Source organism: Callithrix jacchus, chromosome 15 (genome assembly GCF_049354715.1).
Source record: "Callithrix jacchus isolate 240 chromosome 15, calJac240_pri, whole genome shotgun sequence".
Taxonomy (NCBI): Eukaryota; Metazoa; Chordata; class Mammalia; order Primates; family Cebidae; genus Callithrix; species Callithrix jacchus.
The window spans coordinates 55,345,699-55,372,649 of NC_133516.1; the positions used below are offsets into that span (position 1 = coordinate 55,345,699).

General features: G+C 39.0%; 1 protein-coding gene and 1 non-coding gene across 2 annotated transcripts in view; both read right to left on the reverse strand.

The window, feature by feature from the left end:
• PDZRN3 (PDZ domain containing ring finger 3) overlaps positions 1–26,951 on the reverse strand; it is a 237,006-nt gene that overhangs the window by 196,430 nt on the left and 13,625 nt on the right. Inside the window, exons 2-3 of the mRNA XM_035276112.3 lie at positions 24,386–24,472; positions 18,139–18,246 (exon numbers count right to left, since the gene is read on the reverse strand). Coding sequence (XP_035132003.1) covers positions 18,139–18,246; positions 24,386–24,472 — 195 coding nt within the window. The remainder of the gene's footprint in view (positions 1–18,138; positions 18,247–24,385; positions 24,473–26,951) is intronic.
• On the reverse strand, positions 9,529–9,591 carry LOC118148169 (U7 small nuclear RNA). The gene has a single exon (XR_004734948.1). It is a non-coding gene; the product is annotated as a U7 small nuclear RNA (small nuclear RNA).

A 26,951-nucleotide genomic window follows, 5' to 3' on the forward strand; every position in this document is an offset into this window, starting at 1 on the left:
TTCACTGAGAATTCGGTTTAATTAAGCAGCTGTAACAAAGGCATTATTTCCTGGAACATGTATGGAAATTCTGTGACAACAATAGAGACTAAACTTCCATTGAAGAAATGACACACTCAAAATAGATGTCAGCAAAGGCATCTTCCAGAACTTAGTTGCTACCGATTTTATATTGCCAAAACGGGTTTCAACAGGCAGATAAGATCCAAGAATGAAGGAGAGGAGAAAGATGACCAATTTTAAATATTTCCCAAATACAGTGGCAAAGCTGGCACCTTCATAAGCAAAAAGCACAACTGCTAAAGGAAACTTACACTGTCTTGCATACAGCCAGTCAACCAGAGACAACGCAATTTCCTAAGTCTTGTTAAACAGAACTAAGAAAAAAGTTTACCTAAAATACAAATATTGGAATTCATAAATGCAGCAAACATTCAAAGTTTAGTTTTTACAAAACCTAATGTGGAATACCAAAAATTAAACTCCTGATTTTCTTACGGTACCATTATATTTATCTTTTTGAAAAAGAGCAAAATTAGGGATTCCTCACGGTTTCTCTCTGGCAAGCCCATTCATTCCCCTGCTTCTAAATAAAGGAACTCTTTACTCCTAAATTCCTCCTGGCATTGGGAGAAATATTTATTTTAACCCGCTGCTATTCCTGTGCGGACAGCTGGCAGATTCCACCTGTCTGCAGGAGGTGTTGTCACAGTATCAAATGCCCCCAAGGCCTCATGACATACCGTCACCTGCCCTGAATGCTTCTAATGTTAGACTGCCTGCAGTTTTGCTCTCAAAAGTTGATTGTGTGACTTGAACATCTATTTCTGAGTCAGGCGACACACATTTACTGACTGAATACTCTGTACCAGGCACGGTGCTTGTACTGAGAATATGGGGTGCACAGAGCACAATGCGTCCCTGCTCTCAAGAGCTTACACTCAAGCAGGGCTTTCCTTGACCTTTTCCTAACAAACTGCAAATCTCACAGGGACACTTCACCAGGGGAGTCTCAGAGATGCTGGGTTCAGAAGCCTATTTAGGTATAACTTACTACCTTCTCACCAGAATCCAGAGTGCAGGCAATCACCACACGTGCCACACAAAGCATCCACATGGAACATTAAGCTGATACAAATGTCCTCAACTGGAGATGAAATTACCCTGCACATGAAAGCTCCACACTTAGAAATGAGTTAGGCCTCCAAAGGCTGGAGCAACATCCCTTTGTGGTAAGTCTATGATGATGCAAACGACCAGCAGTTAACACCATCCGCTTGTTGGTGCTGTGCAGAGCCCATGAACTTTGCCTCAAGTAAGAAGTTCGTAAGTGGAAAGGTGACACATAGAGGAGATATAAATATAGTCCTATATAATCTAATATCAAATTTGACTCTGTTCTTTTCCCAACAGGTTTGATTTAGTTATACCATGAGCAGATCCAACAGACCCCAGGGTACAATATCAGAAAGACATCTGCTGTTAACACAAAGGCACAGCTCTGTCCTCCAAAGCAGAATGTCTTCAAACTGTGGGCCACTGTTCTTTAGTGAGCCATGAAATCAACTTAGTGGGTGGCAAACAGCATTAAAAGAAAAATGATAAAAATACCAGACTAAGCCGGGTGCGGTGGCTCAAGCCTATAATCCCAGCACTTTGGGAGGCCGAGGCGGGTAGATCACGAGATCAAGAGATCGAGACCATCCTGGTCAACATGGTGAAACCCTGTCTCTACTAAAAATACAAAAAATTAGCTGGGCATGGTGGCATGTGCTTGTAATCCCGGCTACTCAGGAGGCTGAGGCAGGAGAATTGCCTGAACCCAGGAGGCGGAGGTTGCAGTGAGCCGAGATTGCGCCATTGCACTCCAGCCTGGGTAACAAGAGCGAAACTCCGTCTCAAAAAAAAAAAAAACCAGACTACATTTCATGTAGTAAGGGTAAATATCTCGCATGAAACTTTTTTCATTTTTATACATACATACCAGACCCACTTACATTTGTGAGTGCTATACTGGGTCATATATAAAATGTATTTCTTACTGGAGGTCAGTACCAAAAAAGTTTGCAGAATACTCTTTCAAAGAACAGTGCAGAATGAGTTGCTATTTGAGTTGTACTTATATTTATGCTTGGGTCACGATGGACAAATGTACGTAGAGTAAATAGCTACAGATGCAAAAAGATAGTATAGTTTTTCAGAGATGTATATGAACAAACAAAAGTTTGTTTATCAAAGAGGGATTCTCCAGTTTCTGGTCAGGGACATTAATATTTACCTTCCAGCCTCTGAAGTTTTTAGCAGTGAAAGAATTCTTCCTCTCTACAGTGGATTCTAATCTCCAAGGACTCTTCCTTTTCTCAACCAACCAAACCAAAGCAGCCACATGAAGAGGTTAGCTCAGACTGGTACAGACAGCCCTGGGCAAGCTGAAGTCAGGGAGCACTTCACATTATTTTAAGTGGCCCTGGGCTCTGCCATTTAAAGGACATTGACTGACATGATGTCATTCCATTGTCAATCTCTAATCCAAGTTAAAGTCATTCCACTGTCAATCTCTAACCTATCTGCTCACATCTAGAGGACAGTCAATTTGGGGCAAAAATGTTTGTAACACCAGTTAAAAAAAATTCTTTCTTCTAGAAAAAAAAAAAAAAGAGACACGTGCAGAACATGCAGGTTTGTTACACAGGTATATGTGTGCCATGGTGGTTGCTGTACCTGTTAACCTGTCTTCTAAGTTCCCTCCCCTCACATTCTACCCCTCAACAGGCCCTGGTGTGTGCTTTTCCCCTTTCTGTGTCCGTGTGTTCTCAATGTTCAACTCCCACTTATGAGCGAGAACATGCAGTGTTTGATTTTCTGTTCCTGTGTTAGTTTGCTGAGGATGATGGCTTCCAGCTTCATCCATGTCCCTGCAAAGGACATAATCTCATTCCTTTTTATGGGTGCAGAGTGTTCCATGGTATATACTTACCACATTTTCTTTATCCAGCCTATTATTGATGGGCATTTGGGTTGGATCCATGGTCTTTGCTATTATAAACAGGTAACAACAGTTTTAAAGATAAAGTTTATATAAATGTAACATACAGAAAGTGAACTCATCCCAAGTGTACATCTTGGTACATTTCCACAGGTTAGCACACTCCTTAACCACTACCCAGCTCGGGAGCAGAATGGGACCAGCATCCTCAAAAGCCCTCCTCAGGCCCGTTTCCCGACATTGTCCTGACTTCTACACCCACTGAATAGTTTCACTTAGACAAGGGAAAGCAAGGCTCAAGGACCAGAGTTTTCAGCTAACTCTCTAGTTTAAATTGACTAACTCTACATTTTCATTGTTTATATTGACTCTTTTATTTACAACACATGACAATGACTTTCCATTTACAGTCATGACAATTTCTTTTCAAAATGAAGTTAAAAGAATGTTGCTTTAAGAATAATGTTAAGCATTTAGCAAAACAGGTGGCACGTATATGGCAAAAACTGAGCAAGTGGTACATGGCTGACTCAAGTCTGAGAAACACTTGTTTAGGTTTGATGATCAGTGCAAAATGCTAAACAGGCTTCACTGACCATCCTTCACTCTGATTTTCCTCCAATGAAGGGGACTCTCTCCACTATCCCATGATACATCAGAAGGACTGATTTCCTCTCTTGCGTATTCATAAAACAGTTTAATGGTCCATCCTCCCAGGAGATAGGATGTCATTTTTATATGCTTTTGGTTTATATTTGTCACAAACATCATGCTTAATCAAGACTGGAAGAAGCTGACTCAGAATGAAAGGAAGCACATCGAATTTCTCTCTTCTATCTCTACTAAAGTTTTAAAATATCACCTAGAACTGGGATGAATTATTATAAATGGCCACAAACAGCTCTTATTAGTGAATCCTTTAATATTCTAATGACAAAAGGAAACAAACACTTCATATGGGCTTAACTTTTAAACAAACTAAAGGAAAAAAGAAAAATGTTATTTAAATAGAAATAGCAATTTCCTTCCTGTCCTTTTCCCTTTGAATCAGTGTAACTCCCTGTATGTTCTGTTAAATCTAGTAAGTGTAACAGATGAAGAATCTCTGAATTTCACTTTTAATATTTACTAAGTATATCAAGCAAACCAACCTAAAGTTACCTATAAATACACTTCACAAGTAATTAAGTCCCTATGTGAAAATAAAGATTTCCTTGTCACCACTTTACATAATACCATCTGCCCAAAGGATTCTCCTTTCATTTATTACAAAGATTGAACAAAGATTATTAAATGCAGACTATATACAAAACAGCTTGGCCAGGTGCGTTGGGTCACGCCTATAATCCCAGCACATTGGGAGGCCAAGGCGGGTGGATCATGAGGTCAAGAGATCGAGACCATCCTGGTCAACGTAGTGAAACCCCGTCTCTACTAAAAATACAAAAAATCAGCTGGGCATGGTGGTGCGTGCCTGTAATCCCAGCTACTCAGGAGGGTGAGGCAGGAGAATTGCCTGAACCCAGGAGGTAGAGGTTGCGATGAGCCGAGATTGCGCCATTGCACTCCAGCCTGGGTAACGAGAGCGACACTCCATTTCAAAAAAAAAAAAACCAGCTTGAAACTTCATCTAATTCGTCTTCGGGTCTTCAACAAATGACTTATACAAAATGAAAGCAAAATCTCATGAGTTACTAATGTGAAGCCAACAAAGTGTGTGAGGTTCGGGCATAAATGTCCATGGATAATATACATATAGAGTCATACATATACATATGTATTTTACAAGCCCTTTAATGCTAAATAATCTAAAAAATATTATTTCTCAAAACACATATTAGCTGGGCTTGGTAGCTCACAACTGCAATCCCACCACTTTGGGCGGCAGGTGGATTACTTGAGGTCAAAAGTTCAAGATCCTCCTGGCCAACATGGTGAAACCCCACCTCCACTAAAAATACAAAAATTAGTTGGGTGGGGTGGCAGGCGCCTATAATCCCAGCTACTTGGGAGGCTGAGGCACAAGAATCGCTTGAACCTGGGAACCGGAGGCAATAATGAGCTGAGATCACGCCACTGTACTCCAGCCTGGGAGACACAGCAAGTCTCTGTCTCAAAAAAAAAAAAAAAAAAAAAAAGACAAAACACAGATTTAAAAGACTGTAGCTAATAAAAGTTAAAGTATCCTCTGGAACTTCAGTAGAATTCAAATACCAAGGTTTAGGTAACAATTCTGTGAGAAAACCATTCCGTCTAACTCAGTGCTTAGTGTCCTTCCTCTGATCAGGCCTCTCTCTACTGGTTCACAGACCAGAGGGAATTAGTCCTCTAGGTACTAAGATGCTAACTTGGGCATTTGAATGGAGAAATAATAAATGTTAACAACTTTGGTACCATCATCTAAAAAGAAAGTGTTTTTTTTTTTTTTTGTAGTTTTCAAACTTACCTTGATCCTCTTGCTTCTACAAATTCCCATATCACCAGCAATTCTATTCCAATTCCCCCTCATGATAATATTATCTCACTCACGTTTCTTATAAGAACACTCTTTCAGATATTTCAAAGAATGACACAAAGTATCAGAAATCTAATAATAACACTGCAACAAAATCATACTTAATCCTATTTTGCTTGAAGTTCTCCCACTTCATTTAAACTAGACTTTGGAACAAATAATGAAAATATTATGTGTTTCCTTATGCAATTCCCATGCCCCATCAGATTTCTAATACAGAAGCTACCATATCCATTCCTGAATGAGAAAACCGATAAAGATTTTGTCAAGTTAATAGTATCAGTAAGAATTTCTATATTCATCTTTATGTCTTATTTTTCAATTTTTCTACAATGGTGTATCACATCATATCAAGACATAAAAAGGTACCCTAAAAAGAAACTCAACTATTTCAATTTTAAGGAACATTTTTGCTAAAGAAATATGAACTACTCATAATTTTAAGAAAATCCCAATACTCCTTGTGAGTCAACATAAAAACAGAAACCGTAATGTTTTTGGCACTTTAAAAATAGCTGATATTGAACACTCGGTTGTTTAACCTTATTTCTGGAACACTTACGTCAGCACATATGCAATGAATTACCATGTTGTTCACACTAAGATGTAAATTAAGAATTACTCCTGATTGATCAATTACTGTGATTTATATGGCCATAGGAAGTGGCAGCTCTTACTCAATCCAGATTCAAAGGGTCACTAATTTCAAAAGGAAATAAAAAACAAATTAAAATGGTCTATTCACAAGTGTAGTTTCGGGTTTGTGAAACTGTGCGATACAGCCGTCATCAAAGTGTTGGCTTGCTTGTAAGGCTCTTCCAGCCCAGTCTCTAAAGACCCACAGGAAACAATGTAGCATAGCTAACCCCCTGGTGAGCATTTATTCTGGGGCCAAATTTACAGTATTCAGACACACAAAGAATATTTTCTTTATTATGGCAACTTTATCCATATTTTATAGAAGAAAGCAATGCTCAAAGATAAGAAGCTTCTCCAAGATCATGAAGCTAGCAAATGGTAGAAATAGAATTCAAAAGCTGATCTGATTCCAGAGTCCGTGGCTCTTAATCTCTGTTTTATACTGGCTGCCCTTCTAATTAACTCAGTGTCAGTTATCTTCCTCTAAACATAGTCTCACATATAAACTCCCTAGAGCCAGGGAATTTACTATGTACTAGTTCTCTGGGTATCCTGACCTATCTCCTATTAGGCAGAACTCAGTGCACACCAACAAATAACATATGACTACTATTGGTTTCTCTTCTACTGTTATCTTAAGAACTGATATAACACGAAGATTTTTAACAATTCATAACAATTATATAGATTATGCTATATAATTCAGCCTCTATCCAATGTTTAAAATCAACCCCTAACCAGGTTGCATGTATCTGGCTAATGGGTCCCTCAAATCAGTATGTCTGGAAATATACATACATTTCCTAGCAAAAATCATTCTATGGAAAGAACAAAAAAACCGTCTTTTTAAATTAGACTCTTGGCATCAATTTTGTTCCACCCCAGAGTGTCTTCAAATATTGAAAAATAAAAAATAAACACACTTAGCTTGTTTTAAAAGCTGACTTGCATTTGTCTTTTGTAGGGTAAGGGAGTGCCTAGGAAACCAAACACTTAGGCTTTAGGTTCTCTGGATCCCTGAAAGCTGTCAAATGATCCACTAGGGCTAGCAGGAAAGAAGGAAGAGAAGAAGGAAATAAAGAGAATCAAAAGCGCCAAAAGGGCAGAAAGGAGTGCCTCTCTCAGGAGAAAAGAGGTGGGACCTGGTTTCTAAGCAGTCAATGTGGCCATCAAAATAGACTTAACAGGGTAAAAGCCAGAGATCTCCACTGAGCACTGTGGCACTTGGTGTGGCAGACTCATTCCATACCAGCTGCCCTCCACTGTAAGGCTCAAAGGAATCATTAATCCTCATTAGAAGCAAGCAAGCTGTGGCAGCTACCCACCCTGGAGTACTCAGAGTTCCCAAAGTGGCATAATTGCAAATCAGTGCTTGCAGCTGCCATTCTGCTGTGTCTCCTTATTTGCAATTCCCATTGACAATTCTTGATTGTCAACACTCTTTCCGCCTGTTCATACCACCCTAGTCTATAGGCATTGTGCTTAGTTTCACTCCACAATATCTGCCTACTGCTTTGAATGGCTACCCTAGTGCTCTCTCATGTTACATATACTTCACAGATTAGCACTTAAGTCAGGCCATCCCAAACACACCTTCCAAATTCAATAAAAATGCATCTGGCTCTTTTTGTGTTATAGCAACAGATGAAAAGACAAAACTTACTTAAAAAAATATAAGGTTACTGCTCTCAAAACCCCCATATTTATTTTTAATTATACTTTAAGTTCTGGGGGACACGTGCAGAACATGCAGGTTTGTTACATAGGTATTCACATGCCATGGTGGTTTGCTGCATCCCAACCCGTCACTTACATTAGCTATTCCTCCTAATGTTAGCACTCCCAATACCCCCACCCACTGCTATCCCTCCTTTAACACCCCCAACATTCCCCCTCCGACAGGCCCTGGTGTCTGGTGTTCCCCTCCCTGTGTCCATGTGTTTTCATTGTTCAATACTCACTTATGAGTGAGAACATGTGGTATTGGTTTTCTGTTCTTACGTCAGTTTGCTGAGAATGATGTTTTCCAGGTTCATCCATGTCCCTGAAAAGGACATGAACTCATCCTTTTTTATGGATGCATAATACTCCATGGTATATACATGCCACATTTTCTTTATTCAGTCTCTTTGATGGGCATTTGGGTTGGTTCCAAGTCTTTGCTATTGTGAACAGTGCCGCAATAAACATACATGTGCATGTGTATGTAGATGAATGTTTTATAATCCTTTGGGTATATACCCAGTAATGGGATTGCTGGGTCAAATGGAATTACTAGTTCCAGATCCTTGAGGAACTGCCACACTGTCTTCCACAATGGTTGAACTAATTTACACTCCCACCAACAGTGTAAAAGTGTTCCTTTTTCTCCACATCCTCTCCAGCATCTGTTGTCTCCTGATTTTTTAATGATCGCCATTCTAACTGGCGATAGGTAGGAGGTATCTTAATGTGTTTTTGATTTGCATTTCTGTAATGACCAGTGATGATGAGCTTCTTTTCATATGTTTGCTGGATGCATAAATGTCTTCTTTTGGAAAGTGTCTGTTCATATCCTTTGCCCATTTTTTGATGGAAAACCCCCATATTTAACGTGTCTAGATATCACAAGTAAAGATGACAATATAAAACATATTTGACCTGTATTGCTGTCAAGAGTTTAGTGTTTTGTTTTATTGTCCTCAGGAAATTACCCAAGATTTAACTTTTAATTTTTTTGACTTAATCATCACTCAAAAACTTTAATGGGGACACTGGTTACTTTCAATTTATTCTTCATTTTAAAATGGTTTGTGGATTACATAACTAAATCTCTTTATGAAAGGAAGAGTTAAACTTCTGTGGAGTCAGAACTCCCACAAAATTACAATGTCAATACAAAGTAAACTCCAACACGAGAAGAGGATGGGAGAGAGACTGCCGAACAGAAGCACCCAATATCCCAACTGCAAGGTTTCAGCATGAGACAGACACCTATGTATTTCCGTACCTGATGCCATATGCTATGAGCTTGTAGAAATGAGAATGTTAAGTGACTCTTAAAAGGAAATATACAAGCAGGAGTCCAGCTACCCACCCTGGAGTAATATTTGATATTTCAATATCACTTTGCAATATTGAAAATTCAAAGGAAACTCTTAACTCACCAAGTTTTTCATTCTGTTTACTGAATTATATACATAAAAAATACTCACTTTGGAAAATTCCAACATTACAGAAATGTGGCTTTACTTACTTAAAGTTCCCTATAATCCCACCAATAAAATAACTACAATAACTATAAAATGTTCATTAGCTCAGTGTATTTTTCCCCTGCAAAGACTGGTCTAAATAAATGCCTTAAAAACAAAGAAAAACGCATCATACCATGTTTTATTCTTTTTTTTCTACTGGTTTTTCTAGTAAAAACTGAAAAATCTGCTAGGTAAATTCTGAAAGAGCTGTAGCACTCTATACAGTCCACTCTTCACCTAAGTTTTACGTTTATCTGACTAGTAGAAAGTGATGTATGTTAGAAAGATGTTCACTGAAAGCCTCGTTTTGATAACAAAATGAGGAAAATAATAACAGTAATAAATATAACAAAGCCCATAAATCACACAACAAGCTATGTATGATCATTAGAAAGAAATTAATACAATATATTGTTTAAGGCAACCATGGATTAAATGGAGACTATTTGGTTTTAGTTGGACACATTGTTAATTATGGAAAGTATGTCTCCATGAAATAGTTTAAGGTTTTCTCAATAATGCTACAGCAGCTCCACATTCTTGCTGATATACATAAATAAGAAGGAAACAGATCTCAGAAATGTTTTGCTAACTTCTATATTTGGCTTTGATATTAAGATCACATATCCTGCACAAAACATTTTAATTTGAAGTATCAATTCTCCACCTTTGTACTTAATTGCCAAAATCGTTTACCTACATTGTCTTCTTTACCCATCCAGACAGCATGACAGGTAGGAAAGAAAAGTGGTAAACAGTCCTCCCATTCTAGAGATGAAGACTCAGAATTTAGGATCCCAAGACCACAGAGTGAATACCTAGGTGAAGACTTAAACCTGGGTCTCCTGATTTAAATCTTAACAGTTCTTTCTACTCCAAGATGTCCCTTATAATAGTAAGAAGATCAGCTGCATTTCAAAGACGACTTAGCTAACTGTGTTACAGTCTTCCCTCTCCTTATTTGTGTGCCCGTGACAAACATCACTAAATGATCACAAGGCTCATCTCCAACCAATCCAGGAATGCCCTCAGAATTTTTTGACACCATAATCCAAGGTGATGTCATTGTCACTGTATGTACTGAAATTGGTATATAGGATGAAACTCTAGTTTCCGCCCCCCGCCGGAAATGGAGAGTTGGACTCCATTACTAGTAACTGATCTCTAAAATCTGCTTGCTTTTGCAGCTAACAAAGAATCTTTTCAACACAGCTTGAATTATATCAAGTCTCTTTCATCAAAACGGAACATTTGGGTAACTAAGACAACAGTTAGAGATTTCAAATTAACATGAATAGGTTTTACTTCTTAAGTAGGTAACTGCTACCAAACTTTTCATACTCCTCTGCTGAATATGGTAAATGGGGATCAGTCCCTGTGGAGAAAAGCAGTGTGGCCTCATGTGTTTATTTCCCACATTAACCAAAAATGGATTATGCATATCTCTGCCTGTTTAACAAAATAACTTTCCTGTATATAGTTAAGGAAGAAGTATCAAGCCTTTCTTACTCCTACAATGACAAGAAAAATATAATTACAAAATCATTTGGTTTACAGCCTATTTTTTCTCCAAAACCAAACCAAAAATTGGCACATTTTAAACAATTTTCACCAATAATTTTTAATTCACTCATAACATCTAAGCAAAGATCATAGATTTAATTCAAAGGAAAAAAGCACATGGATTGGTATTTTAAAAAGGACTCCTCTAGAAATTACAAACTGAATTACAAACTGACTTGAACTAAAATTGGAGGTATTAATATCTATGGAAGGTACCTAGAAGCAATGAAATCTCAATCACAATGAGCACCCTAGCACCCATATTTTGGTTTCTAAATACTATTCTCCACTAAATGAAGGTAGAGGTCCTTGAAAAAAATGCCCATCTCAGAACTGGGACAAGGACAGATTAACCTGGAATATCTTGTGCCAGGAAGTAGGAAAGTGCTCAAAACATGATGAGAACATATTAAAAGGACACAGGTTAAAAGCTTAAATGAGCTCCATTTGGCCAAAACTTGGCCAATGTGACCACCAAACTATAAAAACTCATGAGTCCATACTGACAGAGAAAGAGACAGACAAATAGATTAAATAGGGGAAAAAGAAATACTCCTTTTTTTTTTTTTTTTCCTGAGACAGAGTCTTGCTCTGCCGCCAGGCTAGAGAGCAGTGGCACTGCTCTCGGCTGATCTCGGCTCACTGCAACCTCCACCTCCTGGGTTCAAGTGATTCTCCTGCCTCACAAGTAGCTGGGACTACAGGTGCGCACCACCAGGCTTGGCTAATTTTTTGTATTTTAGTAGCAACAGGGTTTCACCATTTTGGCCAGGATGGTCTCCATCTCCCAACCTTGTGATACGCCCACTTCAGTCTCCTAAAATGTTGAGATTACAGGCATGAGCCACTGCGCCCAGCCAAGGAATACTCCTTTTTAGAGTAGAAAGTCAACTAATGTGGAAGGATTGAAGTTAGAAAAATCACCATTTGTCAATCATCACAATAATAATAGAGTCAATCAAACACAGTCAATGGATGATAAAACCAGTAGCAGGATGTTTACATAGCCTCAAAATATCTACCTACAGGATAATTATTGATTATAAAGAAGAAAACAGTGATTTTATAGTGGAGACAGACACATGACTTTAACCAACTGGTTCAAGTTAACATAAATAAAGGGATAAATTCATCTAATGTGAGTCCTGGCATTATGTACTAGGAAGGACACACTATCACTTTTGTGGTATTCTCACCCAAAATGTATGACCTGAATCCATCCACAAGGAAACATCAAACAGAAATTAAGAGACAGTCTACAAAAGATCTGGTTTGGATTCTTTAAAACTATCAGTGGTATGGAAGACAAAAATTGAGCAATTGTTCTAAAGTAATAAAACTAAATAAATATGGAAATGGAATAAAACCCACAAAATGGGGGCTGGGCACAGTGGCTCACGCCCTGTAATCCCAGCACTTTGGGAGGCCGAGGCGGGTGGATCACGAGGTCAAGAGATTGAGACCATCCTGGTCAACATGGTGAAACCCCATCCCTTAAAAATACAAAAAATTAGCTGGGCACGGTGGTGCGTGCCTGTAATCCCAGCTACTCAGGAGGCTGAGGCAGGAGAACTGCCTGAACCCAGGAGGTGGAGGTTGCGGTGAGCCGAGATCGCACCATTGCACTCCAGCCTGGGCAACAAGAGCGAAACTCCGTCTCAAAAAAAAAAAACAAAACACCCATGTAAGGGTTTTATTTTACTATAAAGGGCATTATGGGGACTATGAATAAGAGCAGAATAAATTCTGATGATAATAGTTTTGTACCAATGTGAATTTCCTGGTTCAGATTACCATACTGTTACATAAGAGAATGTCTCATTCCTAAAAAGTTCACACTGATGAATTTAGTAATAAAGAGTAGGGAGAGAAAAGAATAAAGTAAATGAGGTTAATGTTGATATCTGAGTCAATGGTGTAGAGAAATCCACATCTACAAGTCTGAAATTAGGTTGAAATGAAACATTCCAATTTTAAAGGGGCGTCTTCCATTCCTTTTTTTGATAAACACTCCGGCTTAATTCACATGCCATTTTGCAACTTTGGTGGGTCGCAGAACAGTATCTTCTTACCTAACAATAACAAGCAGTAAAATCTCACTTCGTTCCACCAAGTAGCCTGGCTCTGGGAGGGAAAGCACTTCTAATCCTTTCTAGTTGACCCTGCAACAAACCTTGTTAGCAATGACAGTACAACTAAACCAAAAATAAACAAAAAAAGAGTGATTGATTTATACAAAAGCCTTTGAGGTTCCACAGCTTCTGAAATGATATCCTTGGGTTTTAAATCATAACACTTGCAAGATGAATGCATATTTACAGAAGATTGTATGAAATAATGGTTATTGGGAATAGAAGGCTTAAGTCTCCCGCTTTCATTGCAGCCAGAAAATCAAGATTGCTATCCCAAAGCAGAACAGCATTTAACCCACACAATTGCTACACAGATTCATTTATCACCAAAGGCAAGCCTACTATAACACAAAAATGAGCTCGGTTCTCCAACCCGTATGGCTTGAAGACTGGCAAGAAATATAGATGTGGATAGCCTCTACAGGTCTTTGAGAAAGGATTTCAGTAGAGTTGGATCAGAGGTGTGTTTAACTTACAGGCAAGGCATGCCAAAAGAAAAAAAAAAGTGGATGGAGAGAAAATATTGAATACTACATGCCTCTAAGTGAATTTGCTGTTTTCTCAGTAGGTCTCAGTTTCTTGGTGCTTTTCTCAGCATGAGCATTTTGCCAAATGAGGTAACAGAACAAGCCAAACACTCCATATGGCAGTCAAATGAGAGACAGCAAGGTGATCCAACGCTGTGCAAAACCAGCTGGCTGGACTTACAGATAGATGGTATGTTATCCACATGGCACCTGCCCAAAAGAATTTTGAGGGTAATATTGACCTTGTGTGATTTTTTACCTTTTTGCACTCTCTAAATAACTTTCAGTAGAATAAGATTTGCCTAAAGTAGACTCCCAAGTTCATAGAGAAATGTAATGTATTTGTGGATGAGGAAATCATCTTCAGTTGGATAACCCACTTTGGGCACTGGAAAAATTCTTCCACAGTTCTCAAACTATCTGAAAAAATAAGAATATAGTTCCTTTAAGAAATCTGGTGATATTAAAGTATATGAGCCTTGCACTGTCTTTAAAACACAGTTCAGATAGTAGGCTCAGAGGCAGAAAAACTAAAGGCACTGAGATATTTACAGTTTTGAATGAATATTAAAAGACACCAGGGAGAAATTAAATTTAGTTTTCTAAATGCAATGAGTATATGCAATCAAAAGTGGGGTCAGAAATTGTAAAAAGGACCAGGGGCAGCTCATAGGTAAGAGGGGTGCAGGGAAGATAAAAAATATCAGAAGCCAATACCGAGTAAGTCAGAACTTGCTGAATCCCAGTACCAAAGTGAGATGGAATAGGTATGATGAAAGTCCGTCCATCTAGACCCAGGGCAGATAGACACACGGGATTCCAGGGGACAGCATGGGCCCTGCAGCCACGTGGGCTGCAAGGGCATTTAATCTAAGGGGCCTCCAGATTCCCAGCCACAGCTCCAGGACAGCCCAGCTCAGGCTTTCTTATCAGGCCTTGGGAGCACTCGTGCAAGGAACCCAATTAGGGGACATCATGTAGGCAGTATAGTTGGAAGAGATGGATGTTGACAACTCTGTCCCTGAGTAATTTAACTCCTATCTCAAGGTTTTGGAATAAGTCAGACCTCTACCTCAGTGATTCTCCCTGGTGTCCCTGTCACTCCCCAGTGGGAGTTTTAGCAATCTGCAGAGGCATTTTTCACCATCACAGCAATTGGGGTATGTGCCAGAGATGACATGAAGAATCTCTTGCAATGAAGAATGGTTCTGCCTCCAGCACAACTTTCACATATCCCACCAGATGGTCACGAAGATAATTTTACACGTTTTTATAATTACCTGAACATAGACCTAACTCTGTTTTAAATATAAACACAAAAGAAACGTTTGCAGTTTAAATATACACACATTGAACACCCATGTCCACAGCAGCATTACTCAAGACAACAAAAAGTTTGAAGCAACCCAAGTGCCCATCACTAGGTGAATGAATGAACGAATAAAATGTGGTAAATACAGACAACAGAATGTTATTTAGCCCTAAAGGGGAAGAAAATTACAACATGCTACAACACGTACGAACCTTGAGGACACTACACTGACCGAAATAAGCCATTCACAAAAGGCAAATACTACATGATTCCATTTACAAATCAAATTCCTAAAGACAGAAAGTGGAATGGTGGTTTCTAGGAGTCGAGGTGGGGAGGGAGTTTGTATTTAGTGGGTGTAGAGTTTGAGTTGCAGAAGATGAAAAAGTTCTGGAGATGACGGATAGTGGTACTGTTTCTGCAACATAAATTAATGCAATTTATGCTACTGAACTGTCACTTAAAACGGTGAAAACGGTAAATTTTGTTATATTTTACCACATGTATTTCTCGCCATATATACATATACATACAGAGACATTATAGGGAATACAACTCTTATAAATCAAAGCAACACTGTAGTTGTTTGTGTCAGAACTTAACTATGACCTGTTCACTACAGTAGAAATTCACATCATGTATGGCGAAGCCACTTATGGTGCCTGGACCACCAGCAGCAGCCTCTTGTATCTGGCAGCATCTACAGCCACATAAGGTGTATCCCAGCAAGTCTACCCAGAGGTGTGAGCATCTGACAGTGCCCTGGTGTCATCTAATGTCACTGTGCCAGAACACTGGCATATTGATATATTTTATTATAAATTATCCTCCTTTTATTTTCTATTATGCTACAACCTATATGTATTTACAATTATTTGTGTATATATGCATATATATGTTATTTGTAAATTTCATTTTACCCCAGTACTGGTGGAATTTCAAAGTATTTGTTATAAAAAATGTGGAGGAGCGAGGCTGGCACTGATGTGGGTGAGAACCGCTGCCGTGGTCTCAGAAAACAGATACCATTCAGAGCAGAGGAACTTTGCAGCAAAGAAAAGACTTGGCCAGTATCTCTGGATTTCATAAAAAGTAGCCCTTTGCAAGAATTAAGGGTCTTGTGGTGAGGATCTGGTGGTGGTTTGCCCACTCCCCTGAAAAAGATGACATTAGGTGGAAAACTAGGGACTCTGACTCTTCTTAGTGATGAAACACACACACACACACACACACACACACACACTCACACTATCTCCCTCTCTCTTACACATTCATGCCTCCTGGTAATAAACTCAGACATAGACGAGGTAAACCAGACAACATATTTTCAGTCATGGGAATCACTGTATCATGTCAAAAGAGATTAGAATTTGACTGCAAAGGGCACAGTGTGTCAATTGCAATTACATATATATCGTTTCTCTATTGTGGTCATCCTTTCCATCTCAACACTGAGACATGATTAATATTTTACATACTGTCCAAAAGAGGAATGTGACTTACCAGAAACCGTACTGAACATTTCAAATACAGATCATCCTTTGCCAAGAGAAAATCCTGCCCAGCTGTAGATTTCTCATTTGCAAAACATAAGAGCAATGAAATTCCATTACTTAGAGAAACTGGCTATTCCGCCAAACCCTTGGCAACGGAAGCTGTACTTATCTTTTTGAACAATAGTCTCAGAAAATGTATTCACCCTTGAAAAAGACAGTAAGTAATGCATTTGAGTTCTTAAGCACACTTGCCCAAGCGAATTTCTGTTAGGGAAAAATCCACTCTCCTGACCTGGCAAGTACAAAGACCGACCCTAAAATATGCAGCAAAAAAAGCTCCAAGTTTAAGAACCCTTCAAACATTCAAAGGGGATGCAACAATATTAATAAGTCCTTAAAACAAAATCAAGTATCATTTTAACATGTAAGTTAGCACACGGCACTCCTTCCCTCAGAGGAGGGAGCCTTATACCCTAACTGGTTCAGTTTGCTTTCCCTGTGAGATTTAACTGTGAATTTTCCTGAGGATTATAAATTACCCTGAAGCATACTGCACATTGTAGAATGTGTCCAGATGAGACTGGAAATGCCAAGACTTTATTCTCTGTCTTGCTGAGGCTCCTTTCCCCAGGAGAAGCCTGTGGCCACAATCCAGTGAGTGACGTGAACTTCACTTATGGCTTAACTCTTGGTCCTAGCTCCCACTCAGTCCAAAATTTTGAAATGGGCCATGAAAATACTCAGAAAATACAGACATTATAAGAATATGTGTGGAAAACAAACACCCGCTGGTATCAGTGCTGTTTTTCTGGTTTCTTCTATTTGTACTGTATTACAGCTACGGCCCATGGATGAATTTCTTGTGGAGTCTGGCGTATCATCATGGATTCTTAAATTTTGTTTTTGCCTAATAGGAAAGCCAATCAATTTAGCCATATATGTATCCATCCAAAGAGCTAGGAAAATGGTCAAAACACTAGTAAAAAAACGACTCCTTTTTAACAAACTTTGCAACAAGAGCCCATATGAGGGGGCAACAAATCATTCTCTTTCAGTGACTCAGAGCATTGTGGAACACTGCAACCCCATTCCAAAGTGTTGTATGGTGGGGCTGAGAGATCCACTTCCTCTACATGAATCTACAAACCTGCTGTATAAAAGTTTGTAATAACGAATGAAGAACTAAAAATGGAGTGGGTGATGATATGTGAACTGTAACATCAACCTCTGCCTTCCCTGGCAGTCAGGTTGTACAACTAACAGGCAAAGAAAACAAACATAACAGAGAGAACAACACATTTGTGAAAATAAGTGTGTGCTGTGAGATCTAAGGACATTAGAATGACTCCAAAGCTTACACAATTATACCCTGATAATCAATATGAACAGAGTGCACAATTTATACGATAGGGATTATTCATCTGGTTCTAACAGCCAACTCTCCAACGGTTTTCGAACAAAACTTCAACCAATGCATAGGAAACAGAGTCAGGTCCACATGGAAAAAGCCAAATTGCAAACATTCCACTCATCATCTGGCTTTTCTACATTTAACAAAAATTTAACACCAAGGCAATCAACACTCAATCTGGTCCCACACAATCCAAGAAGTGTGACTCCTGCTCAACCATCTACCACTTCAGGCCTCCCTCCCCAATCAAACATCTTGCTTTGAGCTGGATGAAGACGGGATGACATTTAGCCTATTAAAAGATGCTGGCCAGTATTCACATACCTCAATAATCCTGTCATGAATTTGCAGGCCTCCTTCCTTGGCTGCGGGCCCACTGTCAACTATCTTGGATACAAAGATTCCTTCACTGGATGATCCATCGTGGTTGTCCTTTGGGTTAAAAAAACACATGCATGAATGCCAGGCATTAAGTTGGGCATGAAGGTAAAGCTTACACTCTTAAAACAGTAATTGATTCTTGCTGCGTCAAAAGTGACAAGAGGGTAAAAGGTGTTTGCTTCTCCTAATTTCTGTTTTAAACTAAAATAAACACACATTAAAATATTTCAAACCACACCAAAGGACATAAAATAACATCACTGCTGTCTCCAACCCATTGTCCTTCTTCCCCTCTGTGGTAGCTATCTGACTTTATGCATCTTTTCTAAAGCATTTTAATGCACCACCTTCCTAAATATGCATTTATTCCTTTTTGCACACAAATGGGATTATGCTATACCTTAGGTCCTTGCCTCTCTCATTTAACTCAAAATCATGAAGATCTTCTGCTACCAATTCCCCATGTCTGCCTTACTTCTTTAAGTGACTGAATAATATCCAACATGAAGCTAATAAATACTTTTCATTTGTTGCGATTAAATGATGCTGTGATAACACTCTCCTACTTGCATTTTAAATTATCTTTGCTATTACAATTCTAGGGCAAATCCCTAACAATGGAACTGTTGGGTCAAAGGATATGTACATTTCATAGATATTGCCAATGGCTTTTCAGAGAGTTTATACTGATTGTTCATTAGACAGAGTGTTTTCCCACATTCTCATTTGCACAGAGTATTATTAAGCTTGCAAATATCTAATAATTTTACTGTGAAAACAGATATTTTGTTTTTGTTCTGATGTACTACCACCACTCCAGTCCTAATAAATTCTAATCTCTGACCTCCTTGAATCCCTTTAGATCTTTGAACTAAACGTCAGAACTACAACTTTTTGGGAACAAAAACAGCTCGCTGCTCAAACTCCTTCCTTTCCTTAAAATCGAAAGGCTCCAACAAGCTCATAAAACAGCTTGTTCATGAACTTCTTTTCAAACAGCACTACAATGAATTCTCTCCAAGTGTGTGGATTAAATTTCCAGTGATTAACAGATGGATTTATAAATTAAGTGGCACAACCATGTGATATTTCCAAACAAAATCACTTGTAATGTAAGCTCAGAATGTTCCACAAGAACTCCAAAATCTAGTCATGGTAAATTCCTTGCCGTATATCACTTATTTCAATAACAACTACTCTGAATACAAATATACAAAAATTCCATTTGTTAAAAAGTAACTCTGAAAATAAAACATTTTTCCTCTTTAAACAGTAAAAATAAAACCAAAAAACAACCCTTATATTCTACTGTGACTTCAAGTGTGATTCAATCTACCCCTTCAAATGCAGCAGCAATAACTGAGATTGGAAAAACATACATTTCTCAGTCCTTCTCTCTTTCCCTCTTCACACTTCCCAAACACACACACACACGCACGTGCGCATGCACACAGAGAGACAGAGAGTGTGTGTGTAAAATGTCATATGATTCATCAAAAGAAGCCAAAATCACAACCTAAAATGAGCATTAAGTATTTTTCCCAACATTTATCCCCACATGACAAAGATACATCTCTAACTGGCATCTGGATTCCATCAACCCTCCTCCAAGAGAAGGGTCAGGGAGCCTGTGGGTGCTGTGTAGGATCAGCTATCCTCTAAAGGCATCCCTGTCAAGTATCACAGGGCTCTGCACAGGCCTTCTAAGTTTTTATCGTCTGAATACATCTGTGCCTCCTTCCTCTCACGGCAGCCTTACTGATGCACTGGTCTGAACACATCTGTGTAGCTCCCTACATGCCTACATGCTGAAATGTGTATAAAGCTGCACAACAGCTTCCTTTACTGAGCACATACTAGATACCAGGTACGTAGTGAATGCTCTATGTGAACTGTTTAATCCTCACAATAACCACAAGTGAGGTTATTATCCATTCCACAGATGAAAAACCTGAGACTGGGAGAGGGTCAGCAATTCACCCCAAAGTGGTATAGTTTCAAACTGAGGCAAAGCTAATCCTCTCGTACATGATCTGTGTACAATACTGTCTCCCACTGAAAAAACTCAAAACACACAGAAATTCAGAGTCCAACATTTCAGGCTATGAAATATTCCACTAGATGAACTTGAAGAGTCTCAATGGACCACAAAAGATTTATGAACAAGTTTGAGTTCCCTAAGAGGTGATGTCAATATATCAAATGAAAAGAGATCTGTGTTTACTCTGATTTAACCACTTTGCATTTCTTGGCTGGAGGAAGAGGGAAATAGGGGATGGGATTTTGGCTTTCGTTTGTTTTGCAAACTACCACACAGCACATAAGTAATAACTCTTAAGGAGCACTAGAAAGTTCAAGCAAAAATCAGAGAAGAAGAGGCAAGAACAAACACCAGAAGTTAGATTAAATGAAGGCAGTGGTGAGGGGTGGGGAAGATGCAAAAAGCACATAAATCAGGCTGGGCATGGCAGCTCACATTTGCAATCCCGGCGCTTTGGGAGGCTGAGGCTGGTGAATCGCCTGAACTCAGGAATTCAAGACCAGCCTGGGCAGCATGGCAAAACCCCATCTCTATCAATACAAAAAACCATCTAGGCATTTGTGGTCCCAGCTACTTGGGAGGCTGAGGTGGGAGGATGGCTTGAGCCTGGGAGGCAGAGATTGCAGTAAACCAAGACTGCGCCACTGCTCTCCAATCTGGGTGACAGAGTGAGACCCCATCTCAAAAAAAAGAAAAGTTAGAAAAACCAGGTAGCTAGATTTTTCTCTTAAAAGGTAATTCTTTATTCTTAGTTTGTTTGGCTCCTCTCCTAACACATTTTAAGTTAGAGTTCACACTTCCCCAAACACACACACACACGCACGCATGCGCGCGCGCGCGCACACACACACACACACACACACACACACACAGAGCTATTTATCAAGGTGAACTAATATGACATGGAATTTATTTCATTTTGCTGGCTTGATTAAGAGAGAAATGAAAGGGATTGCTTTCATAGCAGGGGTACCTAACAATAAAGTATACTTCCCAAAGTCTTAAGTGAAAGGTTTGATACAACAGACTGGCTGCTGTTTCTTTAGGGATATGAGGACTAACAAATGAACAGTATGATTTTGCCAAGAGCATTATATACTGATCATGCAATGAAAGCCTTATGTCAGAGATATGGCTGGGCTATTTCATAACCCAACCAAGTATCTAACACAGGAATTCCTTGGGAAACACAGACATCATTTGTACTGCACTCTTCTAGTAACTAACAACGTGTGTGCGCTGTTGCTCATCTTGGCTTTTTAGCATGTACTCGATGACCTGCCAGATTTTCCAGGCAATGGTGCAGAATACATTTATGTTTCATTATGCTATTTCTGCTAATCAGGACAAATTCTGAAAAACACTATGGCAAACATATGCACGTGGAATTAAATTTTCCTCTGGGGGCCATGCAGGCAGTTCTTACAAAAAGGCCATGTAAACTGAAAATACAAATGCAAGCTACAAAATCAGGTCTGGCTTGTACTCAAATCACCTTTTGTAAAAGAAGAAGAAAATAACTTAAACATGCACTTTGATAAGCACAAGGAAGAACTATATTCCAGTGGGGCTGGAATGTCACTTTGCACCTGGTGAGTGTGGAAACTGAACACCATCTTCACTGGCTTTAACATAGTAGGTTTCCCAACAATCACTTGGCCACAGGCCTCTCCATTTTGAGCAATTTCCAACATTAGGCTTTGGTGTGGTTTAGACCTGGGGCAGAGAATAGGTCTTCTTGGTTTGGGTTCTTTTGTCTGCTACAGCTTGTGAAACATCTAATTGTGAAGTCAATCTTAATTTATTGAAGTTGTTTCTCAAAACTGGTAACATAGGGTGGAGGAATAATTGCGAGTGTCAACAAAGAACAGCCAACACATCTGTGCTAAATGGCAAAACATGTTCTTGAGGGTAAGTTGCAGAACATAGGCTCATGTTCTGACTCATGGGCTCAGGTATGACCCTGCCGCTTCCTGGAGTCAAATGTTTAGATATTTGAGTGCAGTTTGCCCCCTCAGTCCCTCCTAAGGCTGCAGAGTGTGGAGGACCCCTGGCAGCAAGGACTAAATCACAACAGCACATGATGACATGCAGCCTGTGATCTCAGTCAACTGGTAAAAGGTAAAATTAAAATATACCAACCTCACGCAGTTCTATAGTTTTTTAAGAATTCCACGAAGGGAAAGCAAGAAACACAACTATGTGATCACATCCTTGGGGATCAATAAAGTGGGAATGATCCCTGTCCTCACCCAACTTCATATTTATAATTTAGTCTCATCATTTAAAATGTTCTTTTTATATGTATGTTTGATAAGACAGATAACATTCATCATTTTAACAACTACAAATCACATAATTAAGTTGTCATTTCTTATAACAAACCATGTGTTAGTTTTTGAAACTGTGGAATGGGCTAAAAGCAAAGCGAATTTAATCATCAATCTCTTTGTGTCACTCCCTTCAACTAAAGCCATGTGTTAGCCACGCCCACCCCAGGTAATTTCAATCCCAGTTCCAAGACTTAGGCCCTTTGGGGAAGCCCTTGTTTTCTTCATCAGCCCTCTTTCTGACCACTTCCCTGGCCATCCCTCAACTCTATCCACACTCCACTTACTTGCCGTTCCCCCAGTTCCCAGCCCTGCAAAACCCCAACCCTGCAAAGCCCCAAGGTCCAGCCATCTTCTTTTAGCTCAGGGGTCTTCGAAGGTGGATGTATTTAACACAATGCATTGGTATGGCAGGAGAACATACTTGACATTTTATTCATAGACACATTTTAATTTCGTTATTTAAAATACTCCCTTTGGTATGTAACTTTTTATAAGGTAAATAATGTATTAGTTTGGTAGTGTGCACACATTATATATACACAAATAAAATATGGTCCTCTGATCTAGCAAACTCCTGCTCAACCTTCTGAACCCAGCTCCAATGGTCCCTCCCTAGGACACCTCCTACTGCAGGTTTAACTCATCCCAAGGCATCATTAGCTGGAGGCAGGCACAGAGTACATCAATGAGAGCAGTGCTATGCTCTCCCAACTCATCAGTCTTGCCATCTGGAGGTGAGCTCCATGAGGGCAGGGCACATGCTATTCTTATCTGGATGACTGGCATCTTCTCATCCTTTAGGTTTCTGCTTACTACTATCTCCTTGTCTTTCTTGATGACCCAAGCTAATGATACCCTTTGCTTCTTGGTTGGTATCTGCCATGTGCCACCCTCCCATGTTTTTCCTTCATCCAACTTCTTCCAATTCAATCCATAATTTCTGTATTCACTGGCATCTTGTCTGACATCCCCACCAGGACTCAATGACCACAGAGCCTCAGTCTTTCTGAGCCTCAGTTTTTCCTCCATTGTATCTCCTGGCCCCTAGCTAACAGCCTATGTTCAATACTTATTTGCTGAATGAAAGATTTTTGTTTTTTTTCCTTTAACTATTTTCCTTTTAAGCTAATAAACAAGGAAATAGTCAGGAAAAGAAAAGGGTGTGGGATGGCACAAACTCAGATAATCCCCCTTGAAAGATGAGATTCTGAAACACATCCATTGCTACTCCCCAGAGCCTGTTCTTTAAACATTTTCCCCATGATTAAACTGGCAGATTTGAATTTGGCCTCTTCTTTCTAGAGGAGGGGCTACTGATGAATGTGGTGGTCAAAGAGCTGCAGTGGGAGGAGAAAGCAAAGGGATGCAGTCACCCACAAATTAGGGAATTGTCTCTGACTAATCAACAGCTGACTGAGCAGAACTGAAGATCAGGCTTCCAGTCTGGAGCCCACACTCCAACTCAGTTTAGGAGGGTGGCTGGTTACCCAATTCCAACTGCACACATCTCACACAACTTCATTCAGCCCGACTGCAATGCAATCAGAAATAGACCCCCTAATAAAAAACAAAATTTAAAAAAAAGAAATGCAACCCCAAAACCAAACAGTTTGAATTTGCTGTTATATTACTAGGCCAATGCTGTTTTAGGAGACTAGGAAATAAAAATCCCTAAGTGTGAAGATGTTAGATAGCTAATGCAGACAGCAGAAAGAAGTGAGCAAGGTTTCCTGCTCCTCACTGCCCCCTTCAAACTTTTACCTCTCTTTCCAGCTACACCAGGAAAAGGAAAAACACATTTTAGTAATTAACATACCACATTCGGCCGGCCACCAATAATATTGAATCCCAGGGAGCCGGAGTCCCGATGCAGGACAAGAGTCAGACTTTTGGTTTCTTCACCCTGGAGGTAACAAATGAGATCAAATTTTTATTTATAAACATGGAATAGACAGTAGGAATTTTCCTTCTATCTAAGTGTACTCAAGGACTACACAGCTAATCATTACAAATCTTTTTATCTCTTGGGAAGTTTACCCAAGGAAACTTCTGGAACCCAATCTGCAATTCTGTCTTGTGTTTTAAGAGCTTGTAAACATTTCTAGATACTGTCTAACCTTGGAATGACCACATAAGAATGTCTGGAGTTATCTAGACATGCCCAATTAACATTTTCTATGAATGACACCTTGGTCAGCAAATGCATCTTTGTTCTGAATGGCCCATCGTATGCAGGCTGTCTAGACCGCTACTTTCTGTTTGTTTCTCAACAGATGCATTCATGTCATGTCATGAAAGGTTCAAATAGCAATCTTTTTGGAAGTGTGAGTGCATGCATGGCCCATCAATAGTCATCTCTGTTTGGGAGACTTGGGGAAAAATAGTGCATGAAAAGTGAGATGCAAACAGACAAAAAACAAAAAATCCTGAATCTTACTGAAAAGGAGGAGGGGGCATTTTCACAAAGTAATTACTGTCCAATCCACACGAGACGCAGAACTGTTTAACAGAAAGCACTCTGTTTAAGGCTGGTCAATGTGAACCCATTTAAATCAAACAAGTAAAAGTGACCCAGGGAGGTCACAGAGCATAATGTTTGACAGGCAAAGGCAACGGAGATGCCAGGGAGAATGTTCTCAACTAACACTCTCAAGTAACAGCAGATGGATAAAAATAGATTTAACCTTATGTGAAAACTGTCACACAATATTCTTTGACATAAACATTCAACTCGCTGATACACCTTTGACACACTTCCAATTATATGAGTGATATGCAAAACATCACAGCATGTGTACCAACTAGAAACCTGCATTTGCTTCACTTAATGTTTTCTATTTAAACATGGTAGTACTCAAATGTGGTCTTTTTTTTTTAAATATAAAATATTTCTTAATAAGCTGTTTTAAAAATAACACTCACAGCTTATGACAAGAGATTTTACTGATATTTATTGCTTTCTGTTCATACTTTTGCCTTCTACCTTTTATGGGGAAATAACTGGCCACATTTGAAAGGCATGAATGCAACTCTCTGACCCAACCACACTAGCAAAGGAAAGTACTGTTTCTACCTGCAGTAGCAGGTAGAGTTTTCTGCAGCACTGCTTCATATTGCTATAGCTGTCAATGTGCAACTCTGGTTTCCCATTTTGCCAGAACTGTGCCCAGCAGAGCTAAGAAAATATTAAAGATCAACAGGCTTCACCATGTAGAATTATCTCCATGCTTAAAGTCTTAGTAACCACACCCCCTTCTCATAACTAGTTATTATACAACCAAATTAAAGATATTTTCAGAACTTTCTTATGAGCCTAAACATTGGAAATATACTGTAAAAACAAAGATGACAATTTATTATCAGAAAAATATGTTTCTGATGAAAGAACTAGGTGTCCTATAAGAACAACACAACATTCATTTCTTAACAGTCGCTTAATATATAAAATACAGAATTATCTATAAAAAAGAAGCTAGTCTATCAAGCGACTGTAGCCAATGAAAAACAGCAGAGCCTCTTTAATGACAGCTTCTTGTTTTTAAAATGTTCTGATAAACAGCATCACCATCTAAAGCACCTATCCCTCTTTATAACCAATTTGCAAGTTAATAGGCAATAACTTTAACTGTTATAAAAGAAAATCCAGAATCAACCTAATAGTTTTAAAATATAAACATGATGATTTTCAAATTCAAACAGTTTATATCTTTCTGCTTAGGAAAATGAAAATCTCACCAAATCTATTTCTTGTTTTGATATCTTAAAGAGATGAAAAGTTAGAAATACATGGGAATTTGGCAAGTTATCTTATATCTCTTACATGCCTGGCTTTCATAATTAATCAATGATAGAAACTGCACAGTTACACAGTAATCCAAGGCAGATGGCTTTAGTTTGACAATCTCAAGTGATGCACAAAGAAGAATGCACAATCATATGATTTAAAAGATTGGTTTTCAATCTACTGTGTGATAACCACTTATTCAAAAAAAAAATAGGAAAATCTTATTACATTGCATTGACAATAACAGCTAACATTTACTGGCTGCTAACGATGTGCCAGAAACTATATTAAGCATTTAAGTGCTTTATTTCATTATCTAATTCAATCAATCTTAAAAACTGTACATTACCAACTTTATGATACAGGTGGGAAGACTGAGGGAGAGCGATTAAGAAAGTTGTCTCATGCTAAGGAGCCAGTAAAATGTTGAACTGGGATTCAGACCCATACTTCCCAATCCTACACCTTAATTACACTTCTATACTGCTCTCTTTCTGTGTAGAATACAGAAAATAATTCCACATAGGCTAGCAACATCTTAGGTCCTGTTCAAGATGGTTTTATTGCTGAAGTTCCAAAAAGGAACTTATCAAAGGAG